The sequence below is a fragment of the Habropoda laboriosa genome, unplaced genomic scaffold (genome assembly GCF_001263275.1).
Source record: "Habropoda laboriosa isolate 0110345459 unplaced genomic scaffold, ASM126327v1 scaffold207, whole genome shotgun sequence".
Classification (NCBI taxonomy): Eukaryota; Metazoa; Arthropoda; class Insecta; order Hymenoptera; family Apidae; genus Habropoda; species Habropoda laboriosa.
In genome coordinates, this window is record NW_017100397.1 from 343,231 (window position 1) to 365,566 (window position 22,336).

The following is a 22,336-nucleotide window of genomic DNA, read 5'->3' on the forward strand; positions in this document are numbered from 1 at the left end:
TTTGCTAAAGCCTAAGACAGATAATACTGAATTTATATAACTATGTGAACGATTTGGCTATAAAAAATAAAATGGGTTTATATTTAGCAACGTTATATGTAAACTGTCCTTAATTGTTAGATGTTAGATCGTTGCTGTACCAAAAACATAGCCTATTTAATATACGAAAAATAATATCATTAAAAGCTATTATGACGAATGTTACAGTAAAAAAGAAAAAAACATTAAGTGAGTGTATACTGTGCAACTGTTATACATAAGGTTTGAAAGTAAAATCATTATTGTGCTGTAAACGATATTTAAATGAATGTTTTACTTGTAACATAGAATTAATTTTTAAGAAATTATTTGTTCTATAGGCGTACAATGTCGTCGAACGCGAAAATATTTCTCTCGAATCGATCGAAATTCAATTCAAACTTTTCTAACAATTGTACTTTTTACTTTTACTCCAACTTTTTGTGATATAATTTAGTCTCTCTCTCTCTCTCTCTCTCTCTCTCTCTCGAATAGTGTAGAGCTATTTATCGCTATTCTTTGTCACCGCATTTGCATTCCAATAAATGTGTCACTCATCAGTATTTTTCACAACGATCTGTATATGTTACAAAAGAGCATATTCATTTGTGAATGTTGTATCCTATGCTTAAGTACATAGATATGTATAACTAATGAATGTCATCGTCCAGTTGATTTCTCTGCTATTAAGTGCATAGAAGTCTTATGTTTCAGTCTGATTTTCGGTTGAGCATTAAAAGATACAATATGATATATGCAAGAAACAAAAGTGTGAATGCAATGTTCAAATGCTCTTCCACAAACCTTTTTATACACGACTTTTATATTGTGAACAAAAAAGAGAAAAAAAATGGAACTTTTACCAAGTCTGTGCTCTTACATCTGTGTATTTGTATCCTGTATAAGTAGAGTTGTACGTGATAATATGATATTGCGGCGATACATCACGATGCGTATCACCCTCGACCAAGAAAAACTTCTGGTATTATATACTTCGTTGAGTTCGAAATGTGTTATTGACAATGTAGACTCTATTCTGAATTTTATGTACAACAAACTAATCTAATCTGTAAGAACATCGAGATTCCTCGATACTCTGTTTTAAATCTTTAGTGAAAAATATTCACAGAACGTGGAAAAAATAAATGGAAAGTTGCGTCTTTACTTTTACTACAAAGGATCATGTTTAACTGAAGAGCTAACAAAAAAAAATTGCGTACCTTATATACTACGAATATCGAGGAATTATCAATGAAATACTACGAACATGTTGAAGAAAAAAAAACTGCTATGAAACTTTTACTGATGTACAACTTTTACAAGGAATAAACAACCAATTTCATATATTCCGTCATGTTTTTTTAAATCTAAACGATTAGGTATCAGGACATTCAGAAATCATAAAACCAAGTACATTGCTCCATAAATATATTTCCGCATATTTTTCTCAATAAACTAATGTCAAATCATCGTTATTTATATAAAAAGCAGATATTTATATTGTATAATACAGTTGATGTCCTTAAAGCTACCTTACACGTGAGATTATCTTATATAGGCGATACAGTAGTTGCATATACCTGCGTATCCGTCTAGCAAACTGCCAACTATGAAAATAATACATGTGTTCTAACAATATGCATGTTTTGAAGTTTATATGTTCTTATGGAGAAATGTTCATAAAATTAGGAACAGTATTTATTGGAAAAAAGTACCTGTGAGATCTATACCTGTAGCTGTATAGAAGAACGTGAGGCTTTATGGAAATCTTTTTGACTAACTGTACGACAAAAGAGGATAAAATGCTCTGTTTATCGTACACGAGATAACTCAACATTTTCACTATACAAAATTAATTATAAAATCTTATAAAACGCAACAGAGATAAAATATTGACAATGTATTGCAACATCGAAGTTTACATACGCGTTTACATCGATACATGTCATTTAATTTAATTGCTGCTTCAATGATATGTTACCACGAAATTATACATCTATCAACTGCAACATGTGAATGTGACACTAAAAATTAAAAACTAGAGGAATTCACTTACTTCAATTATGAAATACTAAAAAATAACTTTGGTTTACTCTTTGGTTTACTCTTTGGTTATTTTTGGTAAAGATTAATTCCTAACACGAAGTAATATTTTACTTCTTTTACCTTTGTGATAAAATTCAGTATTAAAATCTTAATTTTAATCACAGTGAAAATCACGTTCTCCCAATTTTATAAATCTGATTCAGTGTTACGAGATTACTTTTTTAAACGGTGTAAATGAAAATTCTAGTATCTCGAATTTATCAATTTACCGAGAACGTGCACAATATCCGAAGACGTACCTCAAATAATAACTAGATAATATATTTCAGTCCATATTGTGTCAGGCAGCGTTGTATTATTACCTGTGCTGTACTTTACAACTGTACAACAGTACTGTACTCCTCGTACAACAATAACGTTTGTTCTCAAAATAATATAATCAAAAACCCAAGTCCTGAGAATTCAGCTCCAAAATATTGACTTCTTAAATCATTACAGCTACATTAGTGCGTCGTAATAATTTTTCAATAACGAACGCTCAGGAAATGAGATAGGAATGTCTTTCGCCAAATAATACTTTGAAATTATAAAAAAGAGTGGTATACTATTGTAATGTTAATATAAAGTTAAAATATACTGTCTGTCATTTACGTGATTGCAGTATCTGGTATTTCGTGTTTTGCTCGCTAAAAGTGACTACCTACATCCTCTTATGAGCGTGAACGTTGACGTACTCCGCAATCAAAACGCGTCTTTTATATTCTGAAATTGCCTTACTGCCAGATCGACTGGTAGATCGAATTTGTAGCTAGTAAGACGATCGAGGGTGTGAAATGCATCTTGGAAACCTGCTTGCAACAATAATAATGGAGTAAAGTCTATCCTAATTAAATTAGTATTTTACACATTGATATTTTAATTACCTGTTTTTACAACATAGCTCCACGACGCATAGTGATTCTCAAGAAGATACTGACATTGTAAAATAAGTTTTAACCAAGCAACGAGTTTGTTAGCACTATAATAAGACATATGTGAATTTCATTTAATTCCCCTTATCAGCAAAACCATCTACAAGAACATTTACTCACTTTAAGGATGCGCATATGAATGCTTTGAAATGAGAATCATAACTCCTTTTGTATGGATTGTGTGAAGCAATGATATTCCCAATTGTGGTTAATAAGCTCTGAAAATTTGTGTACCCTTAAGAAAGAAAATTCAACGATAAACAAAGAAAATATTACTAAACATATGATGGGTACCTGTTTGGAGGATACAATTCTTCCACCTGCTAGATCAAGATTAAAACTTTGAGACAATTTCTGCGCTGGACTAGAATTGTAACGGTGGCCGTTTTTAATTTCGTAATACTTCAGTACTAGCTCCCATGCATGCATTAAATTAGAAGTAGAAGGGTTTCTTTGGGGGAAACATCCCACGAACGGTACTACACTATTGGAACGCGCATCGGACATTAAACCGTGTTGTATTAAGTCACGTATGGAAGTGGCTAGATGCTTCCTTACAGCGGATGTCACTCTGGCATTGCAATGGGACATAGAATCAGAATCCGAGGCGTAATCGTTCTCGTTAGCGATATCGTCTTCTTCAGGCAGACGCTCGATTTCGGCAATGGTCTCTATAACGTGTTCGACCGCGATATCTAATCTGGTTCTCAAGTCACGCCAATTATATACAGAATTTTTCTTAAAGTTTCTTCGAACTCGGTCACTACCGCATCCTAATTGAGACACTAGGAACATGTGCAACAGAGCAACGACCTTTTTAACTGTGTTAAGGGTTTTAGTTCTATTTTCTTCCTCTGTTTTTCTATTAAACGATTGTTTAGCATATGAACTGGAACCAGCTGAGCCACTAGTGTGTACTGGGCATGCACAGGTGCATGCCAATGTCTCTGCACTAACTTCTCCTTGAAGGTAATTTATAAAACGTTCTAAATCCGTGATTTGGGTTTTCAACTGTGATACTAATTGTTCCTTCATTTTTAAAGGACTAACAATCTGGAAATGATTTTTGTTAAATTGATTTATAATTCTCTTTAATTTTTGCATCACTAGTTGTTTAGTAATTCATTCTGTTAGACAAAATAATTTACCTGACTTATAGCATAATCTACTTGCCATCTTAAGTCATCAACTGGTAATTTACAAAGATCATCAACATTGAAATTTAATTTTTCTTTCAGATGGTCTGAAAAAACAATGATGTCAACCTAGATTTCACAGGAGAATACTTATTTTAAGAAACTTACTAATTATAATACTCTGCCTCTCTAATATCATGCTCTGTGGTAAATCTGCATCACCAGTTTCATAGGCATATTTTTCTAGATCTTCTAACTGAGATTTTAATTGGCATATCAGTTCTTTCTGTTTTGTTCTTTGTAATGCCATTTTAGATTCAACATCAACATCATTTATTACTCCAGATATCTGTTGATTATATATGCAAAGCCACTTAACAATTTTTTTTTTTTTTGTTAATATGTAAATACTTAGGAGGCATGAGATTAATAAATGTATATACTATGAATAACTTATATAAAAATATTTATTTTCCAATACAACATAAATATTATTTGAGATCAGTAAAAAAAAATATATCAGATTTGTAAGCATGTACTTTACAAGCAAAGCGAATATAAACATAAGCCAAACACATAGGAATGATAGAAATGACAAAAGAAAGAAATAATAAATGAAAAATAAAAAATAACTTTAAAAAATTAATGAAACAGGAGCACAGTAAATTTTCACATGGCTTACGCTTTGCTTGCAGGACATTGGAGAAGTTGGAGTAATTGATCTACTATCAAGTGACAAATTATTTGGAACATCTGGTATTCCCCTAAATGCAAACTCCTCTAACTCTTTGAGCAATGTTTCTTTCTCATTTGCAGGTGCATCCACAATTTGTCTTAAACGCAATTGAACCTATGATATCCACATTCTCAAGATTAAAACAATACTTTACAACAATTACCACCTGTAATCTTTGATAAATTTAATACCTGAGCAAAATGAGTGGTCAATGCTATAAGAGATGAATTGAGCATCTCTTGTTCCTCTTCCAACTCTTTTAATCTTTCCATATCATATGACAAACTAGCACAATATACAAACAATATAGAACAATATGAATAAAAGATAAAAACATTTACAAAATTACTTTTCTCTGTTATTTCTTTAGATATGTACACGATTGAACAAGTAGTAAACAGTGCTTCTTTTATATCCATAAATATCAAAGTACTCACTTCTCTATGTTATCGACATATTTATATTCGTCTGCAAAATCATTATCACCATCATTCGCGCCGACGGGCGCCCATCTTTCGCCCGACGGTCTATCACTTTCATCCGAATTCTCGATATCCTCGTTCTCGCAGCCCTTACACTCTCCAGAGTTCATTTTCCTATTGTTTACGGTTTCGATTCCCCTCGAAAGTTTGGTCTTACATTCATAAATTATTTTACGGCGATCTACCCTGATTAGAACGAACGCTTTGATATGTCACGACTTTCTTCCCTATCGATACATTCCACGAGTTTCATTCTTGTCGTAACACATCACAACGTTCGGTCTTCCACCTTCATCACGTTTAATCCATTAATTAACTTCTGCGCACGTGTACGACTGAAAACGTCACTCATTGCTGTCGATTTTGCATTCGTTAAGGCGTGTTCTTACGGCAAATGTCGTCAAATATCGCAAATTTAGGACTCGCTCTGATTTTTTATGATAAAAATCGCGCTACAATTGATTCAGGCTACTACACAGATGAGCGACATTCAATAACGATCTGTTGCATCAAGTTTTCGTTTTTCATCACCGTTTTACGTTTATATTAATAAATTTCAACGAAAGTCTGTCTATGCTACACTGGTCACATAAAAATTTATCAACGATTGTTCAAGCGTAGGTGCAATGAGAAACATCGAGAGATTATGAACGAAACATTAGCTTCGTTGAAGGTTTTTCAATAAATAGTAGTCTCGTTTGCTCGTTTGATTCTCACAAATGTGTCAAATTGCCGTAACTTCGAAAAAACGTTCTTTGTCGCTTTGTCGGACTGTGATCTATCGTTATTCCACTTGGATTACGAAAGAATAGGATGTGTAGCGAATAAACAGTGAGATATATTCATGAAAGAAATCCTTAAAGAGAAATATCGAATAACCTACATCTCTTGACATCCAGCCAGTGTTGATGTGCGCATTACTACGCTTTTGTGAATTATTCTGATCCGTCTAAGAGAGGAACATTCCGATAAGTGCGTCGCGTATCGTAGTATTCGCGATGATGCGGCAAGAAATAACTCTGACAAAGCCGGCACGTAAAAAACCGAACATTGACGCACCGATAGTCGAATGATTTTTCAAAATTTTCATGGAATAATCTTTAGCAAGTCTCATACTATTCACGAATCTAGCTGTTTGCCATAGATTTATCGATGATCTTGAAGAATCGTTCGTGAAGTATTATAGGTAATGGCAAGAATTTTTGGATGCTTTGTAAAATTCATTTGATTGTGAGATTGTAATTTAAAAACTATAAAATATGTATTATTAAAAGGAATTATAAGCTTTAAGAAGGTATTTTTTGACAGTTACACATGAAATGGGTAGTGCTTGGTGGCAGTGTGCAGCGTGTTTGAGAGCACAAGAAGAAGATATCTGTGAGTTACAGTTGAATCACTGTAATCTTTTTGATGTACCACCTGATGTGTTCATTTATGAAAGGACATTGGAAAAGCTCTACCTTGATGCCAATAGAGTAAATAATAACTGGTTTTTCACATACATCTATACACTTAACTTTCAAGGATGTTACTTATGTGTTTTATTACAGATAAAGGATCTTCCAAGGCCACTGTTTCAGTGCCATGAATTACGTGTACTTTCTCTCAGTGATAATGAAGTCACTATGTTACCACCCGCCATAGCATCATTAATTAACTTGGAATATTTAGACCTCAGTAAAAATAGTATGTATATAAGATTGTTTTTTAAATAAGTTTTGATTATAAGCAATGTCTTAATAATTATTGTACTCATTTTTCTAGGTATTAAAGAACTACCAGACAGTATAAAAGAATGCAAAAATCTTCGTTCTATAGATATCAGTGTTAATCCATTTGAACGTTTCCCAGATGCTATTACACATATTGTTGGACTAAGAGAATTGTATATAAATGATGCGTATATAGAATATCTACCAGCAAATTTTGGAAGACTTTCAGCTTTGAGAACATTAGAACTTAGAGAGAATAACATGATGACATTGCCAAAGAGTATGAGCCGTTTAGTAAATTTGCAAAGGCTTGATATTGGTAATAATGATTTCACTGAATTGGTAAGTTCATGTTTGTCACAATGGTTGTTTACTAGTCTGTACATATATTAATATTAATTACATTCTTTTAGCCTGAAGTAGTTGGGGATCTAATCAATCTCACTGAATTGTGGATAGATGGTAATGATATCAGACGTATACCAGTCAACATTAACCAGCTTTATCGGTTAAATCATTTTGATTGTACCGTGAATGCAATTCATGTTATTCCATCAGAAGTAGAAGGTTGGAGGGATATTTCAATCATGCATCTTTCATCAAATGAAATTTACCAGTTACCAGATTCTCTTTGCTATCTACATACAATTGTGACTCTTAAAGTTGACGACAATCAATTGAATGCACTGCCAAACGACATTGGACAGATGTCAAACTTAGAGGAGCTTATAGTTACTAAGAACTTCCTTGAATATTTACCACCATCAATAGGACTATTGCGAAAATTACACTGTTTGAATGCAGACAATAACTATTTGAGATGCCTTCCACCAGAGATTGGAAGTTGCACTGCATTATCATTGCTTTCATTGAGATCAAACAATCTAACTCGAGTTCCGCCTGAATTGGGACATCTATCCTCTTTAAGAGTGCTGAATCTCGTAAACAATTGCATCAAATTTTTGCCTGTTTCTATGCTGAACTTGAGCAATCTAAAAGCATTATGGCTGAGCGACAATCAAAGTCAACCATTGGTACCACTACAACAGGAATTCAATTGTGAAGAAGATATGATGGTGTTGAGTTGTTTTATGCTCCCACAAAAGCCGCGGCAAGAATTAGAGCGTAAGTATTTTCATATATTATCATATGAATCATATATTTATCATATGAATTATGATAGTATAACAATTCAATAACTATAATGCATGACATATTAATGCTGCTAGTGGAGAATGAGGAGGAAGATGAGGAATGAAATGGTAATGTAAAAGTTAGTGAAAGTATACACGTTGTCTAAAATAGGTCGATTCTTGTTTTAAAAGATTTCGAAACTTTTAATGTAAAAACTTCTGTATTTGTTACATACAGAGATAACACCGGCTGTAGGATTAATTTCAAGTTCGATCGTTGGTACTGGAAAAAGAATATGTTTTGCTGCTGAGGTAGAATCTGAAATCCCTAGACAACTTCATCGTGCACCAACTCCCTACCCTAAAGAACTGCGCAACCTTGCAAGGCATGCCCGAAATTTACATCATCAATCAGCACATGATCAACGAGTAAGTATGATTCGGTATTCACTGTTAATATTTTTTATTTTAATTTGTTACTGATTGTATAAAAAAGAAGTTGAAAAATTTGTAGTGAAAGTAGCACTGGATTTATCATATCAAGTGCCATGGATATTTTTGTTGCATTTTTTTTTGTGTACTTTTGTATGATCAACATCGAGAATACAAGAAGATTGCCAATTGAAACTTGCAGATGCAATTAGAACAGGAGACTATGATTAAAGAAGCTATTATTGCTACAACTACTCTGGACCTTACCTCAAAATCTGGAACCTGTTTTTCACAAAGTTTGTTTAATAAGGTATTAATTAGAGAATTAATTAGAGTAACTATTATTGATAACTTCAAAGATAAAGAAGTAATCTAAAGCAAATAAATACGAAAATCGATACAAAATTTGATAGAGACAGTATTTTAAATCTCTTACTACTAAAGAATTAAACATGGAATAATTAAAAATTTCTATTTCTTAGGGTTCACATTCGTCACTTTCACCAACCGAGCGTCACACATCAAAAGCGTACAAGAACAGTAGTCTTACGGATGTTGGAACAGAGCAGTCTGTTTCAGAAGAATCTTCCGATGAAGCTAATAAAACCGTACTCGCGAAAGAGAAGAGTCCTGATATCCGAGAAGCAAAATATATTCGTAACCCAACATCTGAGTACCTTTCTAAGACTCCAACGGTAGCAGATTATGTTAATTCCACTTGGAAACCAGATGAGTATTCGAAGGCAAATACAGCAAAAATTGTGGAATCAGAGAAATTTATAGAACCTTTTAAAACTGTACCCATTACCGTGGGTGTTAAGAACACTGATCAAATGCACATTCAAACACCAAAAGTAAATGAAGTTCCACCAGTTCCACCACCGTATCATATTGCTGCTGCGTTTTCAAAGAAGGCAGCATTTTTTCAACAATTAAATCAATGTATTTATATTAAATCATTTTTTTAATATTTTTAAAATAGTATATAAGTACAAATTTTTTAATATTTATTTTATTCTAGCAGCTCAATCAGACTCGTCGACAATCTCTCCTCCACAAACGGATATCAACATATCAAGTTCAAAGCCATCGCAAGAAACACAAATGCAAAATTATGACGGGTGTGGGGAATTATATAAAGCAGAAGAACGCTTGTGCAACGATACATTTTCGCTCAATAATACGGATGTTACAAACGCTTCGAGTAACGATGGAAAAACGAGTTCTTCCAGTGCTGATCAAACGCAAATATCTACAGAGTCGAACGACCCGGAGCAATCTATCGAAGGGGATCGATCATTGAAACCGAGCAGAATTCCCATTCTGAAAACGAAACATTTAGACAGCACAAATTCAATTTCGAGTAGCGATCTATCGAATAAATGTATAAACTCTTCGGTGGAAGATTACGAAGCTTTAAAACTATTGAATGCGTCATGCATACCAACGTCCCCGGTAACCGGAAAAAAATATCGAAGTCCATTCTCCATGCAAGCTAAATTATCAGACAGGTCGAAAAAAGTGTTAAACGGAAGCATTTCGAATCACAATACCTCGTGTGATAATTTATCAGTGAATATGATTAATTCCAATCAAATTGGAAATTTGAATATTGAAGGAATTATCCCAAAAATTATGTCTAACGAAACGTCGAATATGAACAGTCCTGTTAATATAAAAAATGAAGCTAACTCTGGTAGAAGTACACCAATTTTAACCAATAATAAATCTTCAAACGAGCTGACCATTTCTAACATTGACAAGTATAAAGTTGCTGGACCGAATGATTCATTGAGTGCAGAGAGGAAACCAAGATTCAAATGGATGTTTGGACCCCACAAAAATGCTAACGTAGTATGTTCCTTTTTCTTTATTAATATTATAATAATATATTTGATATATTTTAGAGTATTTTTATTATTTTTTCAGTTGCCTGTTCAAGTAAAAAAGAATCCAGGTCTCGGTTTTAGCATAGCCGGTGGAGTGGCGGGCGCGGAAACCGTAAATATTGCACATTCAAAACGAATACAGTAAGTTTAGTAAATTTTCTACATTTTAACAGCTTGTATTACTTTAGGGAATTATCGTAACTAAAGTGAACCCAGACGGTCCAGCGCAAGGAACACTTCGACCAGGGGACAAAATTTTGGAGGTGGATGGTATAGACTTCACTAAATCTGACCACAACAATGCAGTTGCTGTCCTTCGAGCTACTGGCGCTGTGGTATCCATGATGATCAGCCGCCATCAATGACATTAAATTGAAAGAGAAATATTTTTCGTTTGTATTTCGCGAATAAGTTACGCACATCAGACTGAGTACACCTCACGTAAGTTTTTTTTAGTGTATATACATAGATCCGTTATTAATTAACATTGACATACGCGCGCGCGCGCACACACACACAACATGAAATGCACGAGAACACGGAAGTTCGATTTTGTTTGTTCTAAACGCTTGTTTTCGCGGTAGTAAATCGTACTCTTTCCAATACTATCGAGCGACTGAATTGTACGACTGAAACAGCGTTACCAAAGGTGGGAGTGGGGGCAACTTACCCGAGGAAAACATTTCTGACTTCCAGTGGTTACGAACCGAGGTTTTTTGAGCAATGAAAAATAGTATAAAATTTGAGGGAAGAATTTGTTTCGTAGGTTATACCGTATAGATTAGGAACGCGTTTCCCTGCATCATTTACCATGAGTAAAAGAGAAAGAAAAAAGTTTGAAATGTGATGTACAGGAAAAAAATTATGTTTAAGAGAGAAACTTTCTTCTGATGGGCCAATCCACAGCTCATTCGTATTATTTGCCCATGTAAGTAGGTAAGGTAGTGAACTATTTAGCGAACGATTAATATAGAATTGATAAGATTCTTTCCGAATTTCTAACTCCATAAAAAGCTGCATATATATTTGTGTTGCTTTTATGGTGTTAGCTGTAATTTGTGTCAACTCACTCGTTCTCTTTGCAAAGAGCTGACAAATGTGCCAGAAAACAATATACTATTTATTAATCGTATACATAAAGAAACAAAAAAAATATTACTATATATATATAATATTGTGTGAAGTATTTTGTATATGTAGAAATGGTTTTTCTACAAATTTATCCTAATGTGTATAGATGTTGAAAAGCACAAAGAGTTCCATGACTATTATTTGCTTGTGTCGTTTACGATTGATACTTCTCTTTTAACGGTACATTTTATGTTAAAAACACATCTGTGAGAATCTTGTTAGAACAAAAAGAAAAAGAGATATTCTTCTATGTGCCGTAATTTTACTTGCAACGTTTTAGAATCGTTTTTTTTTTTTCTTTATCGATTATCTCAGTGAAAAATTATTTTATCGAAAGTATATTATTTTATTTAAACAACTTTTTACAATTTTTTGTTTGCTTGCCATTGATTCGTGATATGTTTGTTTTATCGTGTACACTAACGATCTTTTTATCACAGTGTAAACTGTTAAGTGTTTGATAAAAGTAGATCTTTATTGTTATGGTTGTGAATTATTATATTCGATTCATTCTATACTAAAGGAACAAGATGTATGTACCTTGTAGAAACTGTTTTTTAACAGCAGTTATTATAATACGGCACAACCGATTGCCGAAATCGTAAGATAAAACTCACTACTTTTCTATGTTAGCGAAGTTATATCGCAAAAAAAAAAAAGAAGAAAAAGATGAAAGTTATTCATGTAAATGGAGTAGAACTGTGAGATAAATGTTTTAGAGAGGTTGTATGATGATGTATAGCACAAGTGAACTGTTCATGTCAAGATATGAGTTATAACAACCAGTACACTATTTGTATCCCAGAACTTTTACAACAAGATAACAATATCGCACTTCATTTTACCTCGCATACAGAACAATTACTATTGCACATTCTCTTTATCTATGCATTTCATTTTTTTTTCTATACACATTCTCTGTTACAGTTTTAATTAGTCTCACTATACTGTAGCGACATATTTAGAAGATACGCTTTTTTATGCATTTCATACGTATTACTTGTGTTTTACATATTTTTTCTTTTTAGAGAAGCAAGAGGTCTTTCAAAAATGTCGTTTTCGATGTTACAGTTACATGGTAGCTTTACAATGGGAAATGTACGTACGTACGCGCGCGCGCGAGTTGAACATGAATTCAAACGTAATGAATTGTTCTATTCTACAACTAACTGACCTTCGAATTTCTCTGATGTATTGTTTAAAGCTACGGTGAAGTTTAGAACTTCCAGAATTGAGAATTGTAACGGAAAAAAGTGTTATATTTTCAGAAAGATTTCCTTCATGAATAAGAATCGCACCTTCTATGGAAAATACGTAGAATTTTGATATATTTTAGAAGTAATGCTGAGAAAATGAAAAAGAACAGATTATTTTTTATTCTCATTTATGTATTTTGTGAAAGTAATTTTAGATGACTATATATACTCAATTATAAAGTATTCTTAGTGAAAGTTATATATGTGTATATATATATATGTTTTGATTATTTTTTATGAGTACATGTAGTTCTATTATAAGAAAGCAGCTTGGTATTTAAACTTTTTGGACTAACTACATTACCAGTAATAATCTGCATACCTAGTCATATTGGAAAGTAAGAAGTATAATTGAGGGTGGATTGTACTTTCATCTAGTGACGTCTGTATTTCTATTAATAATTATTTTGTGTAGGTTTTCTTTTTAAATATCAGTTTTTACCTATAAGAGCTATGATGGAAAGGAATGATATATTTATTGTATGCATTTATGTTTCAACAAATACTCTTTGAATGTGTTTTTTCATAGTATGTGTACAAACAGGATTTTGCATGTGTATTCATGTCTCTTTAGCAGGATCAAAACGTCTCGTTAAAAATATTCTGTTATGCTCAAATACTCAATTAGAATGTTTTACAGGAGAAATTGATATTTTGATTATCAAAACTTAAAAAAAACTTTGGACCATAAGGAATGCATATACAATCTTTTCTACTACTCTAACTATTAAACAGACTGACTACTTTTTGAGCAAATATTTAAGTGGCATTTAAGGGAATGTATTGATTGTATTGTACGGGAAATGTGTGATTGAAAATGCGATACATTAAACTGTACAAATAAAAAATTACAAATATATAAATGAACAAGTGGTCGTACTCATTATTCAAATCTTTATTTCAATTGATCTTTTTTTTATTAACTTTCTTTTGTTTTAATAATATTAATGCATAATTTCAATGATTTCATAAAACGATGTTTTATGTATAAAAAGAGGAACCATAAGAAAGAGAAAATTAATCAGTACAACCACTTCCTTAACATATATTTTGGAACACCTACTTAAACAATTTGTATGACAATGTATGATAGATTAAATGTACAAAAATGCTCACAGTTTGACTGGTCACCATATAATAACTACCATACAGTTGTAACACTTTGAATATGTTAGAAAAAGATATTTTACCTTTCTTAAAAAATCCTAGTTGTTTGTGCAGCAATAAATAAATTAATATTTACGTACAAAATGTTTTTAAAATTTTATTACACTGTACATATTGATTACTCCGAAATTTAAATACAATTGCGAAGATACTCGATTGTAGAAATTATTACGTATAAAAAATATTCCCATTGGAAAATCATGCTCACCGAAACATCTTTGAAATATGCCACTTTCATGCTCCTATCAGTAAGAACGTAGGATTTTCGACGTAGTACTTCCACAGATTCGAATATTTTGCCATAGTGACGCCATCCACTACTCGGTGATCAGCTGCCCAGCTGATTGAAATTATGCTCGCTGCTATTACGTTTCCTTTGTCATCGAATCGCGGTAATTTTTGCACTTTGCCAAAAGCACCGATCGCGATTTGCGGAGGTAAAATCACAGGTTTCGTATACGTGCCACCAATCTGTAAATGGCGGTTAAAAATATTTCAAACGACGCATCGATGTCATGTGACCGACAAATCGATATTGATAAGTGTAAATCGAACGTTCGAAACGGACTAAATAATGAAATAGACCGTTTTCATTTGAATCTAAATTAAATTAGCATTAAATTTAAATTTAAATTGAATTTGACAGAAAGTACTTTCTAAATTCAATTCAATCCCGTAACGATTAACAAACGTAACGATTAGAAAGCTCTCATGGTAAATTAGTTTTTAAACTTACGATACCGATGTTGGATAACGAGAACGTTGTATTCGATAAATCGTTCAGCGATATCGCAGACTTCTTTCCGAGTTCTTGAAGCCGGTTCAATTCCCTCGCGATTTCCAGAATATTCAATTTCTGAACATTTTTAATATTCGGTACGACTAAACCATCAGGAGTGTCCATAGCAATACCAATATTATGGTTCTCGTGAACCTGCAGTGCCTGATTTTCCTCATCCAACCAGGAATTTATCTGAGGCACTTTTTCCAAGGCTCTAGACGCCGCTTTTACGAAGAACGGCATCAAGCTCAAAGAGACGCCTTGCTCTTTCAGCGAGTCCTTTACTTCGTTCCGGTAATCCATCAATCTGTTCACGTTACACTCGTCGCTGTATATGAAGTGCGGTATGCTCTGTAAACACGTCGAGGTTTTCGTACATTTTTCAGCCACAGTCGCGTTTAATTACACGTTTATTCGGTGATATGCAATTAACGAAGTCAGTACACACAGAGTTACGTATACACATCATATTTGAACGTTCAAGATAAGAGGTGGGGGTGGTAGAGGAGCGAGGAGACGATTAAAATGACCGTATTTTCCGAAACACTTTAACCATGTTTCATCTGTCAACGTTGAAACGGGAATTTCGGCCGAGTGCACCGGATTCGATCGATCGCTATCAATCGCGTGTGTCAACGTCACTTTTAGACGACGCACTTCTATTATCGTGTCCGCCACTGCTTGTCTCCCGTTTCAAACCGCCATGATGCACGGGATTTCGGCCTGACACTCGATCTTGTTACCGTTATCAAATTACAAACTTTTTGTTTCTTTCCCTCGGCTGCTTGCTCTCGAAACCGTTGTCGTGTCGTTTAATCAGTAAACCAGTTTATTCGTCGCATCATTAACTCGCGTCCTCGTCACGTATTGTTTTAGAACGATTAACCGGCAGTTTATTCAGCAGCACTCCACCACGTGGGTCACGCGATAGCCGAAATTCCGTTAATTTTGCAATTTACGCGTGGTTTGCGTTTTAATCCCGACCACCGGTTTATTAATATCGCGGTAGCGTTACGACGTTATCGTAACATTTCATTTCCGTGGAAAATGATTGTTTAATAACAATATATACGTATATAGGGAACTCGATTGAAATGTATATTTTTATTTTCTACGTTGAAATAAAGAATGTGTAGAAAGTGAAGAAAGAAGAATCTCGAAGGAGTTAAGGTAAGCTCGATTAGAATAATTTAAAAATAAGCTAGACTTAAAGCATATAGAATAGACTGTAGAAAAGACAAGTATAATGTGAAGTCCATACGAAGAAAATAACAAAATGTATTTCCTTAGAACTTTCCGCTTTCCACGATATTCCCCTGTAAGTAGTAGAAAATCTAACTTACCAGAGACTGCGTCATCGTTTTCCACATATGCTTGCTATAGCCTTTTATCGGGACCACCGTCACATTAGCTGTTGGTTTTTCTTCGACCCTTTTTCCCGCGGAACTGGGAGAAATTTTTCCCAAGTGAGCCAATATATCCTCCTTAAGCACTCGGCCACCTTTGCCCGTGGAAACGACGTCCTTTAAGTTAATATTGTTCTCCATGGCTATTCTTCTAACCGCTGGCGTAGCCATCGCCTTGTCTTCTAACCCATGTTGTCCTACGTGTTTTTTCTCCTCGCTGTCGCCACTCTGTCTACTCTCAGTCTTTGTCGTCTGCTGCTGTTGTTGGTTGTCAGAGATCTTTTCGTCTCGTCCGTTCCCATTATCGCCATCTAGTTCGATCTCCAGCAATGATTCTCCTATCAGAGCCACCTCATCCACCTTGTAGTGCAAGGCTTTAATTAATCCGTCGTAACGGCTGGTAATCGTCACAGACGCTTTGTCGCTTTGGACCTCGCAAATGTTATCGAATTGAGACACCCGGTCGCCTGGTTTCACGTACCTATGCATTCGAATGCGTCAAGTACAGTTCAGTTGCGTTTATCGTACATTTAGGACAGCAATACACTGTCATCTACCGGCAGATAGATGTGTGTCGGTGTTAGGTAATGTACCATCAGCGGGAAGCAATCTCTTTTTTTTTTTCAAATGATGTATTCTTGGGGAAAGATAGTCTGATGGTGGTGGTGGAGGTGGTAAGGGGAAATGATCGGTAATTGTGAAGGTTTCGCGGGTACGACGGTTAAATTCATTGTTTTGCTTACCATTCTTTTATCGTGACGTCTCGAATTCCTTCTCCGATATCCGATAGTTTGAAGGGAACGACAGTTCCGTATCGAAAGCAGCTTATGTAGAAAAATCGACATTTTTGATCGCGTACATTCCTACCCTAAATAAACATGGATTTCTTTGTATATTCGTCAGCAATAACTTGGAAATCCTTACTCGTGTCTGAGCGTTCACCTGTATCATTTATTTTAAATCGTATATTTGAAGCTGCGGAACGGGGAAATTGCATATCGAATGATAGAACTGCAAAGAATACCGTGTTTCATTTCAAATTTGCCGCGTAGCAATGGAAACCGATTATCGATCGATTCAATTTCTATTGATATGTATCGTTCGATATTTGTGTGACGTATTAGCAGACATCTTTAGTTCAAATTTTGACTTATGCGGGTACGTTAGACGCGGTAGAGTTTATGTAAATAATTGTGCGATTAACTAGTCAAAAGTGAATAACAAAGTAATAAAGTGTAAAGTGGTTAGAATTCTCTTTGAATAATTTAAGCCAGTGTCTCAATTAAGTCGGCTGTTCATCGGTAATTTGTTCTCAGACCTCAAGATAGACACTAATCTTAATGGAGCTGATAAGGAGAGTACCCCAACCGGTAAGTAATTAACCAATTATGAGATTTATCGCGTTTTTCGACGTTTATAGATACAAAAAATTATCGCGGCGTATATATGATATTAAAAAATCATCGATAAATGGGAAAATACGTATTGCAAATGTTTAAACAACAAATTATTCATCGTCACAATTACCCCATTTGGCAGGAAACGTCTCTCAATCACGTGACGTACTTTTCTTTAAATCATGCAATCAAGGCAATTCTCACACTTGCAAACCTTCATAGTTGCTAATATCATACGACGACATCACACTCGATTCGCAACGAACAGAAATCAAACTTCAAGCCTTTCGTAATTCCCTATCAATTTTGTACCTTGCATTCTGGTACAACGTGGACACTTTCAGCAACTTTGATCGGTCGAGCAGGTCGCGTGTTAATTTCATTTATTGCATCACGGGTACGCGTTTATTAGTTTAGTAGTTCTCTGTCGTATAATTCGTGCGAGACCACAGAATCGAATGTGCATCGTAAGAGGCGTTCCGTAGCAGAACATATCGCCACTGTATGCAGAAGTTAAACAAGCCCGATAGAAAGGACACATAACAAGGCTGCTAGCCGATTCGCGTCGCGTCAATTACACGCATCAAACGACACGGAACAGGGAATATTTGTAGTTTACTGTGACCTTTGCATACACGTTCTCACCCGTTTGTCTCTGTTCGATATTAAACACGATAAACGTTCCCCCGAGTAACCAACACGGTTAGTGTCAGAATTGTAAACACGCTGCCGAAGATTACCGACAACAGTCGAAATTATACGATGACGGTCGCCATGATTTCTACGAGGCACGATCGCTAATTTGGAAAACTATCGTTCTATATAAACAGTGTTCTCTTACCAGAAGTGTTAAGGCTGTGAGTCTGCAGGTTAGGGCCATTGTTAAGAATCCTCGCCAACTCGAATATCTTTTCAGAAGAATGACACAATTCCCCGAAAAAGCAAGAGATTGTGGATGATCGTGCAGAGTAGCAACTTTTAAGCAAGTGCTCTGTTATCTCATTCTCATTAAGTGTTATCGAAATATATATTTGTAGCGTAGCCGCGGTGAGTTGTGAAATGTGTGAGTGACACTGGTGAATAATAAGTGTATTTCACGATTGACGGATGATCGTATCCGATTGCATTTCTCTGACGTTCGTTCGTTGAAAGTTGCAACACCGCTTCCGTTGGCCGAAAAGTTTGTAATCGGTCGGTTATCGAAGAAGGTTTATTCTGAGCTTTGACACGGATTAAATAGCATTCAAATTTAATGCACATCGGATCTCCATACTAATGAAAGAGCCAGTGAAAGATAACGATTACTTTTAAATATAACCGCTTGACCCATGATGCACGTGCTTCTTGTGTTCTGTGCTGTTATTCGACGATAGTCACGTTCGTACGGAATCGAATATCGGGCACATTGTGTCACATTCTATTTCGACGACCTCGGGAAATATTTTCGTTCTTCCCTTGCTTGCTGGAAAAAATTGGACTCCGCGACGAATATACGGGTCATGAATATTCTCGCGCGGGTCACCCGGTATTAAGATGCGCTCGAATGTAAAACTAACCTTGCGTATATAATAGTGGTTCGCGTGTAAATGTCGAATGCAAGAGGTGAAGTTTTGCTGTGATTCTTTGTGCTTACAGCTACGGTTTCTGGGTGAATAAATCTTGTTTATTTTTTAACTGTATGTACAATAGGATATACGTAAGTGTAGGAAATAAGTTAGCTCGTGATAAAACGTCGTTTCACTTATTATTTATCCAGGAAAAAATTAAGAAAGGTGACGTAATGGTCTTTTCTCATAGAAGTTATCAGACAAGCGTTCCAATTTAGCGACACATTAAATGATACTGAACACGCCGATGAAATTCAATTTTCTTCGATGGATATGATTACCGTCTGCCAGTAAATTGGAATCCAATTAGACGTGCACGTGCAGCGCCATTCTTCCCTAATGATTTTTCTATTACTAACGCGTTTCTCAATGGTGAGACGCGAACACGGTTGGCTGCATTACTTCTCCGTTATCTTGGAGAATATTAAAACCAGCAGCCTCCAGGAACAGACAAGTGTAATCGGTTATACAGGACGTGGAGCTGAAAGCGGCTAGATAATTTTATTCTGGTCGCGCTGCTAATTTATCGGTCGCTAAAATCAGGTTACAATTCCATAAGTCATGAAGCGAACGTGACGTCATCGAATCTATTCGTAGCGAAGGGAACTAAAATTATTTCGTCGAACATAGAAGATGATTCTAAGCGCAGAAATAAGTTAAAGGTTGAAATTATTTTCTCATGCAGAATCAATCCTTTGTACATCTTGTGACGGTGATGCGTCGACTGGCTCGAGAGATTTTAGGCGAAGTCTCGCGCGACCGTTAGCCGCGTACCGTAGGTGTAGTTCGCGTCAGGCCCAACGCTAATTCGTTAATTTGAATAGGTCATATATTTAATTAGCTTCCGCTCCTATTGGAAGAAGATTTATTCGTTTTTTTTTTTATAAATATCCTTAGTTTATTTTCGCAATGGGAATATAATTTTTCTTTAGCGTTGAAATGGAAAGGAGGAGTTGGGTTCTATATACATAGGTTAGGTGAATAACAAAATGCAAGAGTTCCTTTTGACGGGGCAAATCTATTTCAATGCTCGGTGTTATAATAAAAGATACAAAGTTATCTTTTTGTACGATGCTTCGTGTTTAATGGCTTCGCCTCGAAGTATACTCGTTCTCCATCGTGTATACGCCTGTATTACACTCTTCATCACAACAACGACAGAATGTTCACACGCTCGTAACAACCACCATTGCGTCATTCGTATTTAGAATCGTCGAAGATTACAATTTCAAAACGTAACATTCGTCAATGTTGCAACGATCTATCCCTTCTACGTTTCGACTTTTCTGCCCGATATCTCGAGTTTTTCATTTTTGGAATTGCAATCTTCAAAAAAATAAAACGCCAGTTGAACCGAGGTTAGTCGTTAATCGAACCAGTCGAGTGTAAATCTTGATATTGGTCGAGCCAGGTTGAAGTTCGCGTTAAAGCGATTTATTTATTGTCTACCATTCATGGAAGAAGTGTACATTGAATTTGCGCGCGTGTGTCGCGTACAGTAGTCGGCCTAGTTTCAACAATTTTCCTCCATACCTTCCCCCCTCCCTCCCCTCCCCCTCCCCCTATCTGTCATCGTTCCTTCCTCTCACTCCTAGTGCTCCAGTTATCGCTTCTAAAGTGTCAAACTATCGAATTGCACTTCTTTTACGATCCTTTTTCTCTCCCTTTTTTTTTTTTATTGACTGCTGGTAATTCCGTATTTTTCGTCGGAAACAACAGAAATAAACCTTTGAAACTCTCAACTGGATAAAGATATTGATTACACGCTAAAAATAATAACGATCTATCGGGTGGACGATACGAACGATGTTATACACGGAAACCGGTGAACTTGATAAATTATACAATTTACGTTAGAAATTTCGGATTCCGTTCGTGGCCGCGTAATATACTGGTTCGTAACAAACATTCCTTTACAGTTCGTTCCAAGTGGATAGCGCCACTTTCGGATTTGTAAAGTGAAATAAATAATTTTTCACGTGAGATTTCGCGCAGCGAATAGATTCGGTGTGTACAACTCTGTCTAATAACATATACACGTTGCAGTCAGATGCCGAAATTCGTCAATATCCGACCCAATTAGTCAAAACTAATTAGCGAAACTAGTCGTAACTAAAGAAAGCTAGTAACAACTGTAATATAAGAATAATAAATAAATTTATTGTGTATTTTATTTGTTAGAACATGGCATATATTCTCGAGACATTTCCAGTTACAAAGGTTTCCCTTTATTTCGCAAAGATGTCGCTTTCGAGCTCGATGTTTTTTGCGCGAACAGCGAGCGCCATCCTTGCCACGTTCGAACGAAAACACATCTGACCTTGGAAAAAGTTTCAACCGACCCGTTTCAGTCAATATGTGCCACTGTAGTTGATTTCGACTAGTCAAAACCGGTAAATACGTTAACCTAGCCCTATGCACTCCACCGGCGTCGTACTGGCCACATGAAATAAATAACTGTAAGGAATGCGAGATTTCGGCGGCGAAGTGGTGGCCTGGACTTTGTCGCCAGGGAAGAGAAAGTGCGCGGGTACCTGAGGGTGCCATGAACTAAGCCCTTTCCCCGGAAAGTCGAACGGGGGGGCTCCAACGGTTTTTCGAAGCAACGTAGGATAGGACGCGCAGAGGCCACTCTCGTTACAGCCGTCGAGCGAGACGCACACCCGAGTACCTTAGTCACCGCTTGTATTAAATAATACATTTTGGTTAATAGCCTATCCTGTGTTCGTTTTTTTAAGCTGTGCTAACATAACTAAATAAATTCATAAACATTCACAATGTCTTTTATTCGAGATAAAACCTTTCGTTTGCAAACGCTTCACGGTAGTATCAAAAAATGCTTGAAGTGCTTTGAATACTTTCTTTTCAGTAACAAATAGTTTCAACCAATAGAACACGGTTAATCCCAGAATTAACTAGTCGAAACTAAGCATTGACGAAAGAGATTTATTTAAATTAGTATTGACCAGGAAGATCGGATTTTTGACGGGATTTGGGTTTCAACTGTAACATATAAGAATAACAACAATAATAATA

General features: G+C 35.4%; 3 protein-coding genes across 3 annotated transcripts; 1 reads left to right on the top strand and 2 right to left on the bottom strand.

The window, feature by feature from the left end:
- Nucleotides 1-2,805: 2,805 nt before the first annotated feature.
- LOC108575223 (RUN domain-containing protein 1) lies at nt 2,806-5,677 on the bottom strand. The gene is made up of 9 exons (XM_017937964.1): nt 5,345-5,677; nt 5,099-5,192; nt 4,854-5,021; nt 4,340-4,520; nt 4,184-4,278; nt 3,330-4,088; nt 3,156-3,253; nt 2,988-3,082; nt 2,806-2,912 (listed from the first exon to the last, which is right to left on the bottom strand). Exons 1-9 carry the CDS (start codon nt 5,497-5,499, stop codon nt 2,806-2,808), a joined length of 1,752 nt encoding a protein of 583 aa, XP_017793453.1. The 5' UTR covers nt 5,500-5,677.
- A 1,031-nt stretch (nt 5,678-6,708) lies between these two features.
- On the top strand, nt 6,709-11,261 carry LOC108575172 (protein lap1). Its single transcript, XM_017937898.1, has 10 exons — nt 6,709-6,864; nt 6,940-7,075; nt 7,154-7,443; nt 7,515-8,226; nt 8,473-8,663; nt 8,869-8,976; nt 9,149-9,608; nt 9,688-10,520; nt 10,596-10,667; nt 10,744-11,261. Exons 1-10 carry the CDS (start codon nt 6,709-6,711, stop codon nt 10,918-10,920), a joined length of 3,135 nt encoding a protein of 1,044 aa, XP_017793387.1. The 3' UTR covers nt 10,921-11,261.
- Nucleotides 11,262-14,343: 3,082 nt separating this feature from the next.
- Nucleotides 14,344-18,600, bottom strand: LOC108575176 (lipoamide acyltransferase component of branched-chain alpha-keto acid dehydrogenase complex, mitochondrial). The gene is made up of 5 exons (XM_017937903.1): nt 18,535-18,600; nt 17,040-17,164; nt 16,234-16,777; nt 14,846-15,241; nt 14,344-14,580 (listed from the first exon to the last, which is right to left on the bottom strand). Exons 1-5 carry the CDS (start codon nt 18,571-18,573, stop codon nt 14,344-14,346), a joined length of 1,341 nt encoding a protein of 446 aa, XP_017793392.1. The 5' UTR covers nt 18,574-18,600.
- Between the last annotated feature and the right edge of the window lie 3,736 nt (nt 18,601-22,336).

Bases quoted from the DNA above. Each gene is read 5' to 3' on its own strand.
- LOC108575223 (XM_017937964.1), bottom strand. From the start codon at position 5,499: ATGAACTCTGGAGAGTGTAAGGGCTGCGAGAACGAGGATATCGAGAAT. The intron at 5,193-5,344 runs GTGAGTACTTTG...ATATTGTGCTAG, and splicing joins TATGTCGATAACATAGAGAA to TTTGTCATATGATATGGAAA. The intron at 2,913-2,987 runs GTAATTAAAATA...TGTTGCAAGCAG, and splicing joins GAGCTATGTTGTAAAAACAG to GTTTCCAAGATGCATTTCAC.
- LOC108575172 (XM_017937898.1), top strand. From the start codon at position 6,709: ATGGGTAGTGCTTGGTGGCAGTGTGCAGCGTGTTTGAGAGCACAAGAA. The intron at 8,664-8,868 runs GTAAGTATGATT...TGAAACTTGCAG, and splicing joins AATCAGCACATGATCAACGA to ATGCAATTAGAACAGGAGAC. The intron at 10,668-10,743 runs GTAAATATTGCA...GTATTACTTTAG, and splicing joins GAGTGGCGGGCGCGGAAACC to GGAATTATCGTAACTAAAGT.
- LOC108575176 (XM_017937903.1), bottom strand. From the start codon at position 18,573: ATGGCCCTAACCTGCAGACTCACAGCCTTAACACTTCTG. The intron at 16,778-17,039 runs GTAAGCAAAACA...TCGAATGCATAG, and splicing joins GACGTCACGATAAAAGAATG to GTACGTGAAACCAGGCGACC. The intron at 15,242-16,233 runs GTAAGTTAGATT...ACGTGTTTACAG, and splicing joins AAACGATGACGCAGTCTCTG to AGCATACCGCACTTCATATA.